At 40.7% G+C, this 22,022-nt stretch overlaps 1 protein-coding gene across 5 annotated transcripts in view; it reads left to right on the top strand.

The window, feature by feature from the left end:
• The window catches only part of HMG20A (high mobility group 20A), a 74,966-nt gene extending 54,477 nt beyond the window's left edge, over positions 1-20,489 (top strand). For all 5 annotated transcript variants that reach the window (XM_006126246.5, XM_075897381.2, XM_075897383.2 and 2 more), the window contains 6 exons: positions 2,202-2,334; positions 2,766-2,797; positions 10,242-10,317; positions 11,203-11,418; positions 12,779-12,923; positions 17,767-20,489. In XM_006126246.5, the coding sequence (XP_006126308.1) occupies positions 2,202-2,334; positions 2,766-2,797; positions 10,242-10,317; positions 11,203-11,418; positions 12,779-12,915 (594 nt within the window). In that variant the 3' untranslated portion in view covers positions 12,916-12,923; positions 17,767-20,489. The remainder of the gene's footprint in view (positions 1-2,201; positions 2,335-2,765; positions 2,798-10,241; positions 10,318-11,202; positions 11,419-12,778; positions 12,924-17,766) is intronic.
• Positions 20,490-22,022: the final 1,533 nt, after the last annotated feature.

The following is a 22,022-nucleotide window of genomic DNA, read 5'->3' as shown; positions in this document are numbered from 1 at the left end:
AATGTGTGTCAAGGTCAAGATGACAAATCTGCTGCAGAATGATTGCTGTCACTTACTTCTAGGAGCAAAAAAGAAAAAGGACAGATACTCCCTTAACAAATAGCCCTGTAGCCAAGGGAAAGGCAGTAGCCTAAGGAAATCTGGGAAGCAGTAGAGTAGCAATTCAAATCTTTCCTCTTTTAACTGCTGTTTAAATTGCTATGGAATTCACTGGATCACTGTTGTCTTTAAGGTAAAAGTAAAGTCCTGAGTCCCAGCCTAGAAGATAGGAAAGGGCTACTGAACACTTAGTCTTCTCTCGATCACTTTTTTTAAATAAGTGAGCAGATTGCTCATGCAAGGTCACTCCAGGCCTGACACCCAGGTCTCTGGTGTGACAAACCTGTCTTATGCAGTCCACCACACTACCTTTCAGTGTGACTAAATTAGGTTTTGAGTCTCCTTGCTTTAACCACACTCCTCTCCCAGACTCTGGAATGAAATCCAGAATTCCTGATCCGTAGCTGACTAGTGAGTACTTGTTCAATCTAGTGGAAAAGCACGTTTCAAGTTTCCCTCCAGGGAATGGTCTCCAAAGGGACAAACTCCTGTCAATCCTGTGACAAGGATCTCTAAGCTATGGGTTTTTCTCCTCGTATCAGGGGAGCTATGTACTAAAGTACACCCAGGCTATATAAAAAACCCTAGAAAACTGGCAAACCAAAACTGCATTTGGTGGCAGTTGAGCTGCAGCAGGACACACGCAATCTACTTAAAACCATAAAAGGGTGGCTATAAAAAGTTTGAGGTAAGACTTGTGCATTCCTTTTTACCTTCAGATTGACAGTGTTGTAGGCAATGTATTTGATGCTCCATAAGGTGTTCATTTCCATCTCCACTACTCAGAAGTAATATAAACTTCAGTGTCAAAGTTGCAAAATCTTAACAATGACCTCAACAGCGTTGAGGCAAAATAATATCCCAAATGCATGAATGTGTGATAGCCAGATTTACTGATCTCTTGATATGATGGATATAAAAGCATATGAGGTCACTTAAGGTTTTGCCTGAGTAATAGGAGTAGATTTGCATAATACTGCATGATATAAACTTGAATGGGGGGAAAAGCCTGAAGTATATTGTGCTGAAACATGATAGTAGGGAAGATAGCTTTTTGATGCAAGGGTCCCATTAATTCCAGCATTGTGATATGGCTAATCTTTATATGGTTTGCAGGTCAGCAGTTTCTGTATATTGTGTAAGAGCTCCCTGCATTAAGCAAATGTATGAAGATGCTTCCAGTTTTTCTTAAAAATAGACTGAAATACCATTAAGGCTTAAACTGATAGACCCTTCTTGTTTCTATTCACTCTAAACTGTTCGCTCATGGTAGCTACATCTGTCTCCCCATCAGATGATAGGACAAGATATTGTGATGACACAGCATGGTATTGGCCTTTCTCCTAGAGGTCTGAAGGTTAAAAAACACAGTACTCTGCTCCAGGAAGACTGATGTACCTCGGGAACAATCTGAGCTCTTAAGGGTGAGCTGCACCCAGAGCATTCTGTTCAACAATGCATAGTGCTAGCCACAAACATCCAGCTCATAAATATTTTCTGACTGAGGCTTGTCTCCACTATAGCCTGGTTCGATGCTGCAGCGATCGATCCAACGGGTTGATTTAGCAGATCAAGTGAAGACCTGCTAAATCTACCACCAATCGCTTGGATGTCAACTCTAGTACTCCACCAGGAAGAGATGAGCAAGGGAAGTCGACGGGAGAGTTTTTCCCGTCAACCCCAAAGGGTGTGGATCCATGGTAAGTAGATCTAAGCTATGCCAACTTGAGTTACGTTACTAATATAGCTCAAGTTGTGTAGCTTAGCTCAACTTTTCCACATAACGTAGACCTGCCTTATGTGAAGATAACACTTGGCTGCATTGAGTAGCCTGGTAGCAAGTCACCTCAGTAACTAAGTCAATTATTGCAATCAGTCAAGAATTAAGTTTAATAGGAGGAGGAGTAGTTAGATAAAAACTGTTATGGAGAGATCTCTGTTTTTAACCTTTTTGGCCATGATTATCCTCTCTCAGGTTTCCATGTTCTGAGCTTCTCAAGCATTCTCACTCATTTCCTATTTATCCTTGTAAGATGGTCACCAATTTATTCATATGATTATTTGTTTTTTTTCCTGACATTCTCTGTTTTCTTATTTTGCAGCGCTACCTTGATGAAGCGGATAGAGATAAGGAACGTTACATGAGGGAACTGGAGCAGTACCAGAAGACAGAAGCCTACAAAGTCTTTAGCAGGAAAGCACAGGACAGGCAGAAAGGCAAATCACACCGGCAAGGTATTAAACCTTAACAGAATCGCGTCTTACAAGTATAAGGAACACATTGTTCACACTTGGAAGACAGGATACTGGGCTAGATGGATCATTAATCTGACCCATCATGGCAGTTCTTATAGTCACCAATATTAGTTAGAGTAATAAAATATTCCAGGCATATAGTCAATTAGCAGGTGTTAAGCCCTTTTTTTTAAATAAAGCCTGTGATTCTTACACTGGTTAGAACATATTACTTTGTTTGGTTGGCCTTGCAGAGTGATTAGTTTTACATAGCCTCTACTGTGCATTAGAAAAACCTAAGGTAGACCAAGGTACTACGTGCTAAGGCCCTTATAGAATAACTAGGTGTGTTTTATTGGGCTGTACAGCTAGTTTCCTCCTTCATTACTTTTTTTTTCCCCAAGATCATCTTATCTTTTTATTTGTTTTAGATGGAGCACGACAGACTGTCCATGACCATGAGGTAAATGCCTTCCTCCCTTCTACACGGCAGGGGAAAATGGCTATTGAAGTTGGGGGAAGCTGACAGTTTATACCTTCTTAGGGTCTGTCCTTATAGATTTATGCAAGTTTCTCACCTTTTCTTTGACAATGGGGACCATTTACACATGCTGCTCCTTAAAAAAAAAAAAAAACTATACAGAATCAAAAGTGAATAGCAATTGAAAAATGTCTGCACTGTTTTGGTGCTACTTACCAAATCAGGAGCTAGTCTATGCAGGTATAAGTTACCTGAAATGAAGAGGAAATTATTTTTTAGTGTTTGTTTTTAAAAGGACAGAGGCCCAGCCTCTCCTTTTGTAAGTGTAATTTGATTGCAAAACTTACACTTGTGATTTGGAATCTCAGAACAGATTCTGAGTCTGCGGCGGAATAATTGTATCTTTTATATACTTGTTGTACATGTACAATTCGACATCAGGTGCAAAACTGCAGTGAAAATTTTGGAAGCAGAAAATCCTGCAAATAGGAAACGTCTTTAAAAAAATTGGCATGTAGTACTATATACCTGTAGTCCAACATTCCATTCATCTGAAGAAGTGGTTTGTGCCCACGAAAGCTCATGATACCATCTACATGTTTTATTAGTATTAAAAGTGCTACTAGACTATTTGTTGTTTTTTAAGTTTTTCCTGTTACAAACTAACTTGGCTACCCCCTGAAGCTTAGGTACAGAAAGGTTAAGTGACTTATCCAAGATTGCATAGCAAGTCACTATTAGATTTAAGATCTCTGCAGCTCCTGGATCTATGTCCCATTCTTCTTTCTCTATTGCTCTAGTTCCCTATTGCTTCCCTGTTGTGGTAATTCTGTGACCATCAGAGAGGATCTGTGAAATTATCTCTTGCAAAAATGTGAGAGCACCTCTAGCTAGTCAAGGAAGCTTTTCTTCAGTGGTACTAGTTTATCTACCATCAGCAATGTTGATAGTGCACATGCATAGCAATGACCTTCAAAACGTGTAGCAAAGGACAAAAAAAAGTAGTACATTTGATTTAGTGACAGTAAAATATATAGATTATTCTTTCTATAAATCCAATATTCATGTATTTTTATGTGGAATTTATTGTACGTGATGAACAGTGATTGCTGTGAATTTTATTCTTGGTTTAAAATAACAGATTGTGTATTTACACTCTCAGTATTTCACACTAATCAAAAGTGACCTTACAAACCTCAAATGTAACAAGACTTTCTAAAGGATTGTTATTTTCCCTTCCCTTAGCATATTGCATTGTTTGTATGTCATGTCTCAACGCTATTGTGTACTTCAGTTCTCTTCAGCTCTTTTCTCTCTGGCTACGTCTAGACTGGCAAGATTTAGCGCAAATACTCTAAATGCAAGTGTTTTTGCATTAGAGTATTTGAGTAAGAGAGTGTCTATACTGGCATGTGCCTTTGTGCAAAAGATTTGCTTTTGCGCAAAAGCATCCGTGCCAGTGTAGATGCTCTGTTGCGCAAGAAAGCTCCTATGGCCATTTTAGCCATTGGGCTTTCTTGCGCAAGAAATTGATGTTACCTGTCTACACTGGCCACTTACGCAAGAACACTTGGCAAGAGGACTTATCCCTGATCGGGAGCATCAGGATATTTGCGCAAGAAGCACTGATTTCATACAGTTGAACGTCAGTGTTCTTGCGCAAATGTTCACGGCCAGTGTAGACAGGCAGCAAGATTTTGCGCAAAAGTGGCTGCTTTTGTGCTAAATCTTGCCAATGTAGACACAGACTCTGTGTTTTTCTCTTTCCCTGCTCTTCTGCTCTACCTTTCATGAAACTGTTGCATCAGAGAACCCCCAGCTTTGTTTAGCTGATTAGGAAAATGTTTCCTTATTAACATGGCTTGAAGTGACCATGCTTAGGTGAGGGAGGCCTGCTTCATGGTGTCTATAATGTAGAGTACAGTGTAAGGCACATGGCTTGATAAAGTAGTAGAGCACCGCAAAAATTGTCTACCCAGTTGAAAGTATTCATTATAATGCAGAGAACTTGAGAGGTATTTGTATGATAGTCACAGCCATTGCACAATCATTGCAATTCAAAAAGACCTCTCTTCTTTCTCTTTCTTTCCCCACATACCTTCAATCTTCTATTGCTGTTAAGTACTTCAAGTTCAGTGTGTTTCTGAAGCCCCTAACACAGACCCCAGTTTAACAGCTCAGTGAATAATTTTCCAGGGTGACATTCTGGAAATGTCTCCATCTCTTTTAAGGACAAAGATAGAAACAATACATTTTTTGTTTCTCTTAATTTATGGGAAATATAAAACGACACTCAGCCTGAACAAATTAGGCCTTTTCAATGAAGAGGTAATCAAATCCTTATGATTTTAATCCCCTGAGCAAGCCTTAGAGTGGCTTAAGTCTATCCAAGTCCCCAAGGGGATCCTTTACATGCTGGGTAATGTACTTGGTAATGGAAGAGTGCTGATGGGTTTTCATTACCACTCTTCCGTTAAGTAGAATTTCTCTGTTGCTTTTCAGAGACAGAGCAATTCCACCTAATTGCGTTAATGTTTTTTATTTTGTACCTGAAAAATCTCTACCCTGGGGCAGCATATATAATGTCTGTAATACCCTCTCCTCTGCCCTTCAGTCTGCAGGAGTCATTACTGGCCCTTGCCAATGCCTTCCTACACACAGCTTGTACTACCATGCACGAATTGCCTAGGCTGATTGAGCAAAAGCACTTGAAGGGCAAGCTGCATAATTGTCCGCGTTCCTTGGAGTGTGTAACTGCTGGGACCCTGGAGTTCTAGAAGAAATTAATTTGTGGTTGTCTAGAGAGTGTTAAGATTAGATGAGTACATTGCCAGGCTTGTTGCTATATGTGACTCCTCATTTTCTGAATATACATGCTGAGATTTTTTTTTTCTGTAGTAACATGCATCGGAATTTGGGCCGATAATGGGTATGATAAGGGAAGTGATTGTTACCTTATTGCATCTCTTCAGCCCCTCAGAAAATCAGGACTCTTTTTATTTTTGCTCTGTCTTGAGTACAAGCCCATTTGGTCTGTATCGTTGTGCTCTCTTGTTGAATCTAGCCCAATTGCAATTTTACCAGGTTATGTAACTTAGCTTTACTTTTTTTAAAGAAGAAAGTAAAAATAAATAAACTAACTCTTGACAGTTAAATCAGGTAAACAGTTGGAGAGTTTTTGAAATTCCATCTAGCCAGGTCTGTCTTGGCTGACTGCCAAATGGCTCTCGCTTCACCCCTGTCTAGCCCCTTTATGAGCCAGACACCAATATGAAACACTAAGCTTAGCTGCCAGAATTCCCTGATAGCCACTTAGCTTTTCTTCTGGGTACCAAATCATGTTTGACATTTCATTTAAAGCCCAAGGTGTTCAAATATAAGAGACTATAGTGGTGGCAGAAGCAGGAGAGAGGCATTTTTATCTCACGCTTTAAACATGGTTTTGAAAGAATGATTTCTTGGTGCATTTTACCAGTCAAGTGATGTTTTAGAGGTTTGAGAATCTTCTACTATCAGTAGCAATTTCTCTAATGCTTATCTTTGTTCTGATATTAAACAGCAGTTTGATTATAGTTGCCCCAATTTCTCAAACAAGAAAGCTCTGTTGTTTCTTTAACATAATCAATTTATACTTTGCAAGCAAACCTTTATTCTTATTGCTTTTGACTTGTGGTGAAGCATCACTAAAAATATGGACTTTAAGGTTCTTTGTAGAAATCCTTAAAGGAAAAAAAACCTTTATAATAAGTCTTCAGGGTTACTTTTTGTCTGTCTTTCTTTACTTTTTTGTAAAGAAAGTCTTCCATTAACATTTCACCTTTTATCTCTGAGGGTTTTAAAACAGTTTGCATACTTAATAGACACATAAACCATACATTGGGATCACTTCTTTTGCCACTGAAATTAGGGATGTGAACGGGCCCCAGCCCACCCTCCCGTCCACCGCAGGATGGAGTGGCCTGTCCACCGACCCCCTTTAATCAGTTAACTGGTTAACCAATTAAACAGGATTTTACATCCCTAACTGAAATGTTATTCCCTAACTGAAATTGCCCACGTTAGTCATTATCAATTTTGGGTAGGCTATGACAGCTCAACATTTTCAGAAAGAAAGTGAAAACTTACTTCTGTATAGAACAAAAATCTGCAAAGGGATTTTAGAATATAATTTAATTTGACTCAGGCAGCAGATGCATTATTGAAAACTACTAGATGTTTGACTACAGGTGATCATGTTTCTTGATTTAATTCTAATTTTAAAAAGATTACTAAGTATTGTGTTATACAACACTGCACATTAGAGCTGAGTAAATAATGGATTTTTTTTTAATTTGTTGGCAATTCTAAACATTTGGGGAAAAAAATTGTTTTGAATTACACCAAACACAAAATTTGTTGCAGTATTTGAGGAAGCAAGAAACTCAACATTTTCAAGTGGTATCAAAATGAAATATTTTTGTTTTGTCCTGAAGAGGAGGAGGCCTCCCTTCTAACATTTAGCTCAGTGGCCAGAGCACCTGCCTGGGATGTGGTTATGGCATTCAGTAGTGATGCGAGAGGGCTGTGGGCTCAGTTCCCCCATCTGCCTGATGTGGGGACATCAGTTGAACCATTTATTGGCATTATGAATGGCTATGAATTGTCACTGGGTATAATAATAAATAGTCATTGGGACAGGGATAGAAAGAGAGACTAACTCTGTAGCCTGATACTTCGAGCATTCACCTGGCATTTCAAAGTCTCTGCTCCAGTTACTATTTATAAACAGTGGAAGACCTTCAACAGAAGACACTGAGAGACTCATCCTAAACTATTCCATAGCCAAGAGGAGAGGACACTCTGGCAATTAGGGAGACCCACATTCAAATTCCTTCTCCACATCAGGCAGAATGGGGGATTGAACCCATCCCTCTTAACTCACGAGAATGCACTAGCCACTAAACTAAAGATTAGAAAAGAGTCTGTTGCCACTGTCCTGCTCTCTGTTTTATGTCTCTAGTCCTCCTCTGCTTTTGTCACAATGCCAGTAATTGAAATAAAATTGGGGTTGAATCAAAATTAAACATTTCATTTTTCTCCAGTTCATTTGAAACTATTTGATGATCTTGACAAAAATTCACAGGGTTTTGTGTCAACTGAAATTTATTTTTCAGTGAATAAACTGTTCACCGAAAATTTGCCTAGCTCCACCACACGCATTACTAGCACTTAAAAAATAATAATGACCACCAAAAGCACAGTATCTGCTGGACCCAAGTTGAGGAATTGGTTCAGCACTAGTCAGTGTTACAGTTTCTGTTTTCTTTTCACTTCAGGTACATCTACACAGCAGCGTTATTTTGGAATAACTGACATTATTTCAAAATAACATAGTGCACATCTACACAGCAAGCCATTATTTCAAAATAATTTCAAGGTGGACAACTTCTTACTTCGACTCCTATAACCCTCATTTTACAAGAAGTAAGGAAAGTCGAGGAAGAGTACCCTTCAACTTCCTGCTGTGTAGACAGCACCAAAAGCCAAATTAAGCTATTTTGACTTCAGCTATGCAATTGACGTAGCTGAAGCTGCATAGCTTAAGTCAACTTTTGCCCTGTTGTGTAGACATACACTTCCTTCCATATCTGACTAGAAAAATGCCAAAGTTTGAAATCTGTACAAACACTGGCAAAGTTGTTGCCCCTCCTTTGCAGATTCAATGCTCTCCAAAGAGGCGTTCATGTCATTGCTACAGAAAATGATCTACAGTAATAAGTGAAGGTACAGTTACGTACAGTCCCTCTGTATAGGAGAAAAGCATCCCTAGGATCACAAAAGATGACCTCCAGCAAATATTGTTGCAAATAGTGTTCAACTTAGTGTTGCCTCCTTCTTGCCTTCTCTGCTCACTGACTTAGGATCTATTGATGTTTCTATTCTGTGCACGGGTGGACAATAAAACTTACTAGAGTCCTAATTTTAGAAGTGTCAGCAGACAATATTTCAGAAGTCAGGATTTTGTATGTTTTGCTTTGCTGCTCACCTGCCAATAGTGTGTTGTTAAGAGAGTTAGAAGCAACCTCCAACTACATGCTTATAACCCCTGATGTACACCTGATTGACAACATTATGCATTGGAGGTGGGGATGAGAATTGTCTCCCAGGCAGTGGTTCCTGATAGCTCCTGTGCCCCCAGTCTGAAAGAAAATGATCAATGCCGTTGTACAGTTGTGGATTTATGAACCTCACCCATGCGCAGCTTGGCTTTGCAGCATGCAAAGGGTAAAAACCCAAATGACTGAAGTCATCCCAACAATGATGGAGATCTGCATAAGTGCCACTGTAATCAGGAACCAAGAAGAGTGTATGGGAAGAAAAGTTTGCTTTTTCAAAAGAACACACACACACTTTCCTTTTCCTCTCTTTCTTCCCCCAGAAAATGAAACAGAAATCACCTTACCGTTGCTAGTCTTAGCAATATTTCCCTTTGGCAACTTGCATAAATTATATGCCACTGTATCTGTTTTCATCCATTACAAAAACTCTGATTACTAGCCTGCTTGACAAAGATATGGCTCATTTAAAGTATTGTGTAGCTCCTGTTTTTATTTCTGAGGGAGAATATGTCACCTCTGGACCTTCTGCAATCCCTAACAGACAGAAACAAGGAACTCTGAAACCATAGCAAGATTCTCTGTTTTCTTTTCTCAGCTCCTTTTCCTGTTCTCTCACTAGTAACAGGATATCTTGGCACTGATGATCAGAAACAAAGCTATAAAACTTACCATAACTATCATTTACCTTATCTCCCCTCTTGTCTTACTGTACAGGCTTGTTCTGAAGTATGGTGATTTGGAGCAGTGGATGAATTAATGAGACTAGCAATGAATGTATTGAAGTGTTGTGTAATTTCATTAAGGCAAAAAAGTCTGGTAGCAGGTTATATGAAATTTCTGGATCACTGAGATCTACATTTGTTAAACTCCCATTTTCCCAATACATCTCAAATACATCTCAAGTTACAGTGGGGGAGGTCTAGGTTGGATATTAGGAAAAACTATTTCACTAGGAGGGTGGTGAACTACTGGAATGGGTTACCTAGAGAGGTGGTGGAATCTCCATCCCTAGAGGTTTTTAAGTCTTGGCTTGACAAAGCCCTGGCTGGGTTGATTTAGTTGGGATTGGTCCTGCTTTGGGCAGGGAGCTGGACTTGATGACCTCCTGACCCTATTCAGCCCTATGATTCTATTATTCTACCTTGTGGGTTGGATTGGGAGTCTTTGTTATCTCCAGCTCAGTGTATGTTTTGTCCAATAGCTTCTTTAGTAAAAGGGGCTTGTTGAATCATCTCTATCCTTTTTGATTCCTTAATAAATCTGTCACTTCTTTTATTTAACTGCTGAGAATTAGCAGGATGTAACTCTGTGTCACTTTCTATCTGCAGAAAGAAGCAGACACAAAGGAGAGATCTGTTTTTGATATCCCCATCTTCACAGAACAGTTCCTGAATCACAGCAAAGGTGAATTAAGCTCATGCAGTGTTTTTGCCAGCCCTGCACAGGGATGTCTGCCTGGCTGAAATGGGAGAAAGTGCTTTACAGAAAGAGTGAAGTCAGATGGCTCAAGGTGTTGAGAAGCTTACTGTATCTCCGAGGGTTGTTGGATGAGCTGACAACATCTCCTCTTCCAACAGGGTTTTCTGTGGAGAAGGGTGCTGGTGTACAAACTGTAGGCGAGCTCAGAGAGATGCTATTTTCCCAGTCTTCCCTAGCTGCAGTTGCTGTTAATATGAGGAAATCTTTGAAATATTTGAGTAGATAATGTGGACTAGTTCACAACATTTTAATTTGTAGTCACAGAAGTTAGAAAATATAAAGACTCTTTGAGCCAATTTGTCCATGACTCCAGCCAAAATTGTTCTACAATATCTTCTCCATTGGTGTAGGATTTGATTTTTATATTCATATGTCTCAAGTGATGGGGTTTCTGCCAGTTCCCTTGGGAAGTTATATTATACTCGAACAGATTTCAGCGTCAAGCACCTAAAGTGTACATCCTGCTACTATTTGTAGTCAGTTGCTGGTCTCTATACCTTTGGTCACTATTTTGCTGAGCTAACGTGCTGAATGTATTCACAGTAGTTCCTTCAATCTTCCTTCCTTCCATTTTTGTACCTCTGCTCTGATTTGTCAATGTCTCTGGTATTGCATTGAATTCAGAATTCCAGGCATTATATGTTCTCTGGTGGGAGGCTTCCTGTGATCGGGGGATGGTGAAGCCCAAAATACCACTGTTTTTTTTAATCCTCAGTTCAGCAGACATCCCTAACCATTCTGCTTCACCACCCCTGATCACAGGAATACTTTCTAGAATTACTTTGTACCTTTTTTGGGGTGTGTTCACAGCACGGGAAGCAGAGCTGCGCCAGCTGCGTAAATCCAACATGGAGTTTGAGGAGAGGAATGCTGCGCTGCAGAAACATGTGGAGAGTATGCGCACTGCTGTGGAGAAGCTGGAGGTGGATGTGATTCAGGAGCGCAGCCGGAACACAGTGCTGCAGCAGCATCTGGAGACTTTACGACAAGCACTCACCAGCAGCTTTTCCGGAGTCCCACTACCAGGTAATCCCCCTTTCCTTATAGGGCTTCACTATCATTGCTTACGCCCAACTTCTGTTAGTTGTATGCCACTGTTTCCTGTGAATTTACTATCTGTGACCCGGTTTAGTAATTCTAAGCAACAGCTTTGTTTTTAAGCCTTTTCTGTGCTGGAAGTCATTGATGCAGTATGGGGGCTAGAGTTTTGTAACCTTCCCAATATAGTTACTCTCTGTATTGAAGCTTTTCTCTTTTTTGTGATCCCAGAGGTCATTTATAGGTGCAGACATATTGAACAGTACTGCTGTGTACCCATATTCAAAATGATCTGGACAAACTAGAGAAATGGTCCAAGGTAAATAGGATGAAGTTTAATAAGGACAAATGAAAAGTACTCCATTTAGGAAGGAACAATCAGTTTCACACATACAGAATGGGAAGTAATTGTCTAGGAAGGAGTACTGCAGAAAGAGTTCTAGGGGTCTTAATGGACCACAAGATAAATATGTGCCAACAGTGTAACACTTGCACACAAAAAAAGAAAAGCAGCAAACCTGATTCTGGGATGCATTAACAGGAGCAAGACACAAGAAGTCATTCTTCTGCTCTACCCTGCACTGATTAGGCCTCAGTTGGAGTATTTGTCCAGTTCTGAGCATCACATTTCAAGAAAGATATCCAGAGAAGAGCAACAAAATGATAAAAGGTTTAGAAAACATGAGCTATGAGGGAAGACTGAAAGAACTGGGCTTGTTTAGCTTTGAAAAGAGAAGACTGAAAGGGGACAATGATAGCAGTTTTCAAGTATCTAAAAAGGTGTTATAGAGAGGAGGAAGAAAATTGTTCTCTTTGGCCTAGGATGATAGGACAAGAAGCAATGGGCTTAAATTGCAGCAAGGAAAGTTTAGGTTAGACATTAGGAAAAACTTCCTAACTTTCAGGGTTGTTAAAACACTGGAATAAATTGCCTCGGGAGGTTGTGGAATCTCTGTCACTGGAGATATTTAAGATCAGGCTAGACAGACATTTAACAGGGGCGGTCTAGACGGTGCTTGGTCCTGCCGTGAGGGCAGGGGACTGGACTTGATGACCTCTCGACCTCCCTTCCAGTTCTAATATTCTGTGATTCTATGATATGATCACTTTGGCCTCAATCTTCCTAGGTTCCTAAATTTCACTGAAATCAATGAAAGTTAGGCACCTAAATACCTTTTAGGATCAGGGCTTTTGTTGCTAAATATTTATGCTTTACTTCTGTTCCATTTCTTTTTGATCTCATCATTTTTCACTATGTGTGTTATGTTTTCCTTTGGCACAAACCTTCCATAATGTTTGATACTGCTGTAGTTTAACTAAATATTGTGTGGCTTGTTTTTTTCTGTAGGCAGTGGGGAGACTCCAACAATGGATACCATTGATTCATACATGAACAGACTGCACAGTATTATTCTGGCTAACCCACAGGAGAATGAGAATCTCATAGCCACAGTCCGAGAGGTTGTAAGCCGGCTTGATCGCTAGTGACTTGGGTAAGCATGTTCTTGCTCAGATTGGTTTGCTTACCAGCACCTACACCACAGCCATTGCACCAAGCCTGGAAATAAATGAGAGGAGATATTTAAAGACATAAAAAGTATTGAGATTGTTTACCAGTTTTTGTTGGGCCTTTTTACTCCCATTTATGGCTTTGAAAATCTCCTCCCTGATTTCTAAGGCAGACACAAGAGCTTGGTATGTTTCAGGATTGTTTCACGTTTTGGTTGATGTCAGAGGAATAATAAGACTGCCAAAATCTAGAGTAGAACAGAGAAGGAGGAACATTTCTTAGCATGTGACATGTACTGGTGAAACTGTAGTGGATGCTAATGGTGAAGATGTCTCTGTCAGGCATGATGAATCTGAAGAATTCTGCAGTAAATGTGTGCTAGTTGTGGTAATCATTGAGAAATCCTGTTATCACCAAGAGATTGTTCACCAGCTAAACTGAATTCCTAAAGTTAAAACAGCTTCCAGTTTTGTTATGGACACTTAGCAAGTCTGTAGCACATGGAAACTGTCAAGTTGGTTATGTTAGGTTCTTCAGGACCTGCAAAAATACACAGGTAAATTGTACACAGATATAACTGGGTCAGGCCACATGTAGCATTTGCTGAAGTTTAATGATCTAATACATCTTTGTGATATGCATATAATATATCAGATATCACAAGCCTACAAATTTTACTTTTTTGCTCACCAGCTAGAAAAGCCTAAATAAGAGACTTGATGAATGGCAAGCAAGCAAAACAACCCAATTTTTGCAACATAGTGCACCTTTTCATGCTATACATAGATTAATGTACTTTGTGGAGCAACAAATGGATTATAATGTTGCAATTTGGATCTGAATATGTTAAATGTTTTGCCTGCTTTTGTTGCAGTAAGTACATTGGCCTGGATTTTCTGGAATATATACAGTATATCCCAGTATATTCTGCTCAATGAATGACATGTATAAAAAGCATCTAAAATTCTGACTTTGTGTTATGAGTCTGATTTAACTGCAAAATATGAAGGCAGGAGTTTTCATCCTTCCTGGTTATGACTTTTTGTGATATTGCACAGTGCAATTAATTATATCTCCCCATTATAGCATGGCTGAAGCCAAAAGATCATTGTCCTTCCAGTGAGTAGCCAGATGGAACGGACTATAGTTCTAAGAGATGACTGAGCTCCCAGCAGAATAAAGAAGTGGCATTACTGCTGCTGTTTATGAAAGGGAACAGCTTGTGGATCTAGGTCTGGGATTTTCAAAAGCTCATCAGCCTTCTAATTTTCACACAGTGTTTTTAATTAGCACTTATGTAGACTCAAAAAAAAAAAAAAGAGAGAGAGAGAGAGAGAATTGAGGATTAGAGCGGGCTGGGAGAGCTTGTGCTAAAAAGGAATAACTGGTAACGTGGTTTCCCCTCTGCTAGGTGTTCAAAGGGCACCCTAGTCCTTGAGAGAGGTTTTGGTGCTTTAAAGAGAAAACACCTGTCTCAAAGTTACAAAAATCTAGGCATTTTCTACTGTATGCTTTGGGCCCTAGCTGTCTTGGGAAGCCTCTGGAGACTCTTGTTTCCTAGGAGTTACTGATATTTTTCTGTGGTTTCAAAATGTAAATGTACTGCTTTTAGAAAAATTGGAAACAGCTTTGAGCAGTTTAGGGGGGAAGTTTTTGCTCCAGAAATCCTCCTTCCCAAGTATGGTTAAAAGGTTAACCGATCTCTAGAAAAACAGTATAGAAGACAATTTTTAAATGTAATTAATAATGGCCTGCCTTTTTTATACAAATGTGTACAAACAATTGAGCCTGATGTTCCAGGCACTCATGGTACAATTAATTATCCTGATATGCACTTGGCATCCAGTGACAAGAGCTTGAAAAGGCAATTTGAGGGAGAGCGTTATGGGGTTTTTTGTGTAAGAGGGTTCAACAAATGCAAGAACCTTAAAAATGGAGAGGGTCAGAGAACTTAGAGATGCCATACTGCAAAGACCATTGGCAGGTTATTAGCACCATCTTCCCTTAAATAGTCTGAATATACAGTATAAGTATTCTCCCAAAAAATGTGTATCAGCCAGATAGATTTCTTGACGCTCAGAGGCACATTTAAAAATAAAACCAAAGATCAGAAACCTTTTTGCCTTTACAGTTATGGAATTCTTCAAAAATGTTAGTCTCAGAGCTAACCTGATTTCTAATGGCTAACATACCTATCAAATGACTGAATTATACACCACTGAAGAACAGAAACACCCAACAGAATATTAAAATATAGAGATAACACTTTATGTATACAGAAATATAGGTGTAGGGCCCTCTATCCACCCAGTTACCTCCTTTAATTCCAATTTCCTTATGGCTTCTGATGGGCAGGCCTGGGTTCTTCTGTATCCCACCTCCCACTTGGCAGGATGTAACTTCTTAGTTTTCTTCCCATATGAATTTATTTGGAAGCACTTCAACCATCTTTCCTAGTAAAATCAACAGGGCAGTTGGAGTGGAAATCTAACCACAGGGTAACCTCCTCATAGTTGCCAAATAGTTGGAGACTTCTAAGAAATAATACACATTTGAGGTATATTCAACACAGTAATTATATTAAACAGAAGATAAGTATAATATAACAGGTAAAACACTATTCTCAGTGTCACTGGTGCCCCACACTTATGATACCCTTGAATTCCCTCAGTTACGTGACCTAATATAGCAAACATAAACATTAGCATCCCATCGATAGACATACTTAGTAGGGGCATTTCATAACTTATGACCACAATACCTTCTGTGCAGCAGTTGGCAAGTTGGCTGACTGGGTTCAAAGACTCACAAGTAGGATAAGATAGTATGTCCTTCTACAGGTTTAATAGGTAGCAGGTAATTAAATCCTCAAATCCTTCCCCCCAGCTTGAGCACATAGCTCAGAGAGTAGAAGGATCTCCTAAACACTCTCTGATTAGCTAATGAAAGGATGAAGCTCTCACAACTCCACAAATGGTCATCAGGTTCAGAGATGACTCTGGTCTCCTTAGTCACTGCAAAGGGGCTGATCGCTACTTGCAAGTGCCCTTCTTATGCAGGAGTGAGACTGCTTCTGGACCCAGGATTTCCCATCACTGCAAAGGGGTGCAGGGCTCAAGATGCATGTTTGCACCTATAATAAAATCCCATACTTTTTAGTCTCTTACTCTAGTGCTCAGGTGCATTCACAACCAGTAACAGCCTTGGACTCTCGACCAGAGCAGAGGTACCAGATAGAGACTGATTTTTCCCTAGGCAGCTGAAGGACTTACTCAGCCAAGCTGGGGAAATTTTCCCCAGAAAACTTTACAAACTGAGATCTGCAGTGGCATGAGAAAGGCCTAAGCCAGAGGGAAGTTGCTTCCAAGTTTCCAGAGGCCAGTTCTCAGGTGGAACCTTGCATGCATGGTTGGGACTCACTAGCTCCCCCTCACCAGTCCTGCCCTGTCTATGGCTGTTTCCAGACAACTCCAAAATGGCTTTTCCCACCTCCAGGGCTTACATGGTATGGCAGCTCATTCTCTGTTGGTCAAAGTCTTCCTGGGCTTTCACTTGTCAATCAGTTGACTCTGCCCATTCCTCCAAGAAGGACCCCAAACCAACAGGATCCTTGGTATTCTATATAATTAGGGCCTTACCACATTCGCAATCCATTTTGGTCAATTTTACAGTCATAGCATTTTAAAAACAACACATTTCATGACAGTAGATATTTAAATCTGAAATTTTAATTGTACAGGTCCTGACTCCAAAGGAAGTTGTGGAGGGATTGCAAGGTTATTGTAGAGGAGTTGTGGTATTGCCACCCTTACGTCTGTACTGCTGTTGGTGGCAGTGCTGCCTTCAGAGCTGGGAGGACAGAGAGCGGCAACTGCTGGCTAGAAGCCCAGCTCTGAAGGCAAAGCCACGTCAGCAGCACCACAGAAGTTAGGATGGCACAGTATTATACTGTCACCCTCACTTTGTATTGCTACCTTCAGAGCTGGGCCCTTGGTTAGTTGCTACCAATCTCCAGCCACCGCTCTCCAGCTCTGCATCCGGCGTAGAAATAAGGGTGCCAATACCACAACTCTTCTGCTATAGCCTTCCAAGTTCCCCTCCCCTGATCCCCTTTTGGGTCGGAACCTACAGTTTGAGAAACACTGTCTCCCCCCCCCCCCCCCCCCCCCCCCCCCCCCCCCCCCCCCCGGAAATCTCAGTAGTATAGGGTAAAAATACATAAAAATCAGATTTCATGGGGAGACCAGATTTCACAGCCCATTATATGTTTTACACGCCCATGAATGTGGTAGGCCCCTATATAGAGTGGCTCTCCTCTCTCCTTCTTGCCTAGCCGACTCTGAGTCTGCCTTGGCTCCCCTTTCCTCCCAGGGAGACTGTGCCATGTCCAGAGTTACAGACACACTTTAATACAGGCTCCCGGTAGCCTAGGGAGCTACATTGTATGATGATTATTATTATAGTAGTTTGTTATAGTAGTGCCTAGGGACTAACCAAGAATGTGGGCATTGTACAGACAGTCCCTGCCCCAAAGATACGCACACATACATGGGGAAATGGTTTATCTGAAAATAATTGGTCTGAAACACGGATTATAAGGTGATTTTTCAGAGCTGACTTCCTGATAACTCTTATAAAGGATCATATTCTGGTTTCTCACTGGAAAGTTATCCAAGCATTTTGACAAGCTCCTTTCTCCGTAGGCTTGCCAGCTATCTTGTGTGCTTTTATATGGTCTCCTTAAATTAACCCTTTCTACACGAAGTCTTGTTTCATTTTGACAGACTGTTCTAAACGTCTAATCTTTGTTTTTGTTTCATCTGCAGGGCTCCTGGGCCAGGAGTGTCTTTAAAAAGTGATTCAGTCAGTGAGGAATGAGAAGCCATGGTGGAAACAGAGTGATGGTGAGAGGCAGGACTTCAGGATCAGTCCTGGTCCCTGCCTATGTAGCTTGCCTATGAGACAAACTGTTCAATGAATTGAAAGCCCCTGTGAAGCCACAGGCACCACCAACTATACATTTGAACTGTCCTTCATGTAAAGCTTTCAAAGCATGTGACTACCATGCAGTCATCAGTTTTCCATCATTTCAGTTGGGTGGAGGGAAATCCAACACACTGTGGACTGGACAACACTGGAAGTGAATCTACTTCCAGTCTGTGTAGTAGGGGCAGCCTTTATTTTGTGGTAATGGAGCTTTGAAATGTTATGTTGCTTTCTATCTCTTCATATTCTTTCTGTGGGGGTTCATTAACCCTTTTGTCCTTTTCCTGTTGGCTGATGTTTGCTGCGCTGTATAGCAACATCTGAATTCTTTGCTATGACAGTCATAGGCTTCTTTACTGCACCATCCTGCCCTACCTGTTGTGTCTTCAATTCAAGCTTCTCTTTTTTGTACTCGGCTCATCTCGTACATGAGGATCCTTCCTGCTGGTATAGGCTGTACCTGGTGCTTCAGGACTTAGCTGTACTGAAGGAATTGTTCTCTTTTCCCCCCTCCCACCTACTCTTTCCAAGCATCTCTGCTGCACGTATGCAGTGTTCTGCTTCTCAGCAAGGCACTGCTGTTCCTTTCTATTGAAAAGGTCTGGTGCAGCATTTTACTGCTGAAAAGGTCAGTAGTAATCAAGAGAGAAAGTGAAAGGCTGGCTCCTCTCAGCCAGTAGGAAAAGTGCAAAACTTTATTTTAGATAAAGTAAAACACGTCTCTTTTCTGTCCCTTGATATGTTGCTTTATCTAATATGGTGTATACTGCAGCCTACTTGAACAAATAATATTATGTTCCAAGCCGTTTCTCCAGCACAAAGGGAAGCGGACAGGGGAATTACATTTCCCTTTGTCCATCTGCTAATAAACTGTTTTTATAAAAGGGGCCTGCAATGAAGGGTGATCACAGAGAGCAGCTTTTTAGTAGAGATGATCAAATTGTGGCACAGAAAATTCTGCAGTGCAACCAATGGCTACCCTCCTCTTTATACAATAGATGTGGCCTTTCACTCATGGCTAGTGTGTTTTTGCATGCTGAAATCTGTAGTTTCTCTGAGTTGCACCTTACCTCCTTGTCAAAAATGAAGACATCTACTGTCTGCACCCTCTTCAGCAAATTATTTGCAGCCCTTGGGCTCCTGTCCAATTATTAGTTTAGGCTTCTGCTGAACACTTCTTGAATACCCTTAGGGTTTATTATGATGGTTCAGCCATGCTCTCTGGTCCACATGCCACCTTCCCACTCCTCCTTCAGAAAATCTTGACACTTTTCCCATTATGAACTGGGCATTCTTTTATTACCTTGCTGGTTCAAGAAAGAACAGTTTCATGGATCTGCAGTGTAAGCATCTGCCCAATTTATTACTTGAAGATAAAAAAGTACTTCCTTTTTTTACTCTTTAGTGCACACTGCACAGATTTCACACTTGCTTGAAGCCACTTCCAAGTCAAAGCCCTCTATGACAGGGGCTCACACCTTGCCTTGCAGCTGCTACCTTCACTGCAGCCAAACAGCAAAAATTTGCTTGTAAACTCAAGTCTTCCTTCAGGGAGGGACTAATTTTTGTCTTCTCTCTCAGCATTTTTCAAGACTTCACCCACAAAAGCTGCAACTTGATGCACTGACTTTCTTTCTCCTTAACGTAGGCAAGACCAGCTGATGTTAATGTGAACTAGTTATGAATTCTGAGAATGAACAAGGAGTTGTGAGAGAGGACTTCCCGTAGATAAACAGCATCTCATGCACCTGACACCATTTAGTAATAGTGTCAATTGACTGCTGTATTGATGTGGGACTAGCCTTAGTGCAGTCCTGAGCCAAAACTGGGTTCCACAGAGTTCTAACAAGTCAGTCAATGGTAACTCTTATCTTTAGTACAGAGGTATGCCCCACTGAGACTCACATGTGCGATGTGAGGGCTTGATCCACTTTGGGTCCATATTTAAGGTGTGGATGGTTGCAAGCTGCTATGTCATACACAAATCAGATAGAGCCACCAGCTCCTGACACATTGTCAAAATCTCTATGGTGAGCAAAGCATGCCTGTGCTTGCATGGGAGATTGAAGGGGATATTTAATATTAGCTACATACTGACAAATCTTTTTCTTTTCTCCATTGTAGAAGAAAGATGGGGTTGCATGGCAGCTGGGATGCAGTAGAGGTTGTTTGGGTTATTGCTCTCCAGCATTATTACAGAAGGTGTTTTGTCTCATTAAGAAACTTCAGATCTGCACTGATTTACCCAATGAAAAATGAATTTTGCCTTTTCAGTGTTTTTATGAGTGTCACTTCAGTTTACATTTTTTTGTGTGTTGGCTGACAAAAAAAATTAAGTGGTGATGTGGGGAGAAGTAGGATATAAGACATTTTCTTTGCTGTGAGAAATGTTAACCAAATTATATTAAAGTGAACTCCATTTGCTGGATTAATGTGTATGGAATTGCTGAAATGCCAAGTTTTCTGTATAGGTGTTTTTGTAATTAAACTTTTAGACTTTCTTTGTTTAAGAAGATGATATGCTTGCTTGACATTTGCTTCATTAAAACTGTTCAACATTGAATCCATTCTGATTCAGTTTTAACGGCATGTTAATGAGAGAAATCTTACCACTATTGCCATCTTGTCTGAGAGAGTTTGTCAATTCCACATTAGTCACCAAAACTCTTAGGCAATCTATATTGGCAATACCTTCATTTCCCTGGTTGCTGATTTGAATGGTGGGTTCTCTGTTTGAGGAGTCTGTTTGCATTCTGGAACTACATGCTGGATTGTAATTTGGTTTTATGTGAATGTGACACTTTTTAAGTAGTATGGGGGAAAATACTCAGTTTCAGGCAATCATAGAATGAATGGGAATGACACGTCCTCTGCAGCCCAAATGTATTAGTTCTATGTGAAAGGGCCCTTGTGCTGAGAGAGAGGGGTAGATAAATAGCTGCCCTCTTCCAAGTGTAGCTTGGAACCTGAAGAAAGTAACAACTTTTGAAAATCCCATGAAGACCATTAAAACTGACTGGTCATATAGCATTATTGTTTGGGTAAGCCGTAGGCAAAGAATGGCCCGTGACCCCCTAAATTGAGCAGATTCTTTCTACCTTTCTGCCTTGCTCATCCACCCACCAATTTTTTCCTGTTTTTTTTCTTGGTCATCTTCCATTGTATTATCCACAATCCTTTCCGCTCCTATTCCTTCCCCTTCCAGAACTTTCCAACGGTCTTCCCATTCCTGCTCACTGGGAAGGGAGTACTTGTCTTCTAGCCATCTTTTTATTGCCATGCAGCCCCCCCCCCCCCCCCCCCCCCCCAATGTAAAGGATTATTCTGACTACATGAATTTCTCCTGCACTGCAACTCCTTCCAAAACTTTTGGACTTTAGGCAGCCATCCATCCATGGTCACACCTATCATGATGGCCAGTTCTGATTACTAATTCATACACAGCTAAGTCCTTGGTCTCAGTACTCTTGCAGATATAAGGATATATGCTCATTTGGCTTTGCATCACAGCTTGAATATCTGGCATCACACATGTTATAAGCCTTTAAGGTTCCAAAATGGAGGTGACCCAGGAAAGGGTACCCGCCAGCATTTTCCTGTCTAAACACTGCTAAGCATAGGTCTGGTGCACACCTGCAAAAGTAACAAACAGCCACAAGAAGTGCATCATCAAAGGCAGGAATCCATTTCCCTTTCAGACAGTGCTGCTATCCTTGTGTCTGACGTCAGACAGCAGATGGTGGCCAATCATGCTTTCTTTAAAACAAACCATAATGCGTTGGAATATTTCCACTGGTTGTTTCTTCCTTTTCTTAATCCCTCTTTGCTGTGCAGCTGCTGGATTTGGGTCAGTGATTAATAATCTTTAGGAGAGGTGGGGAGGATGGGTTCTTTTTGAGGAAAAGCTCACAGCTCTTTTCCTGTCCTGTAGGCAGTTTCCTGTCAATAATGTAGATGAGATTTCAAGTGAGGATTTTTTTTATACTTAGCATGAGTACAGCTGTATTCTTTGGAGCCTGGCACACATTCAGTCTAGTTAGAGGTAAAGGTTATCCTTCAGCTCTTCTGTAATGATCTCCCACTGACCAGCGGATCA

Source organism: Pelodiscus sinensis, chromosome 14 (genome assembly GCF_052426305.1).
Source record: "Pelodiscus sinensis isolate ZL-2025 chromosome 14, ASM5242630v1, whole genome shotgun sequence".
Taxonomy (NCBI): domain Eukaryota; kingdom Metazoa; phylum Chordata; order Testudines; family Trionychidae; genus Pelodiscus; species Pelodiscus sinensis.
This window is presented reverse-complemented; position numbering and strand designations above follow the sequence as displayed.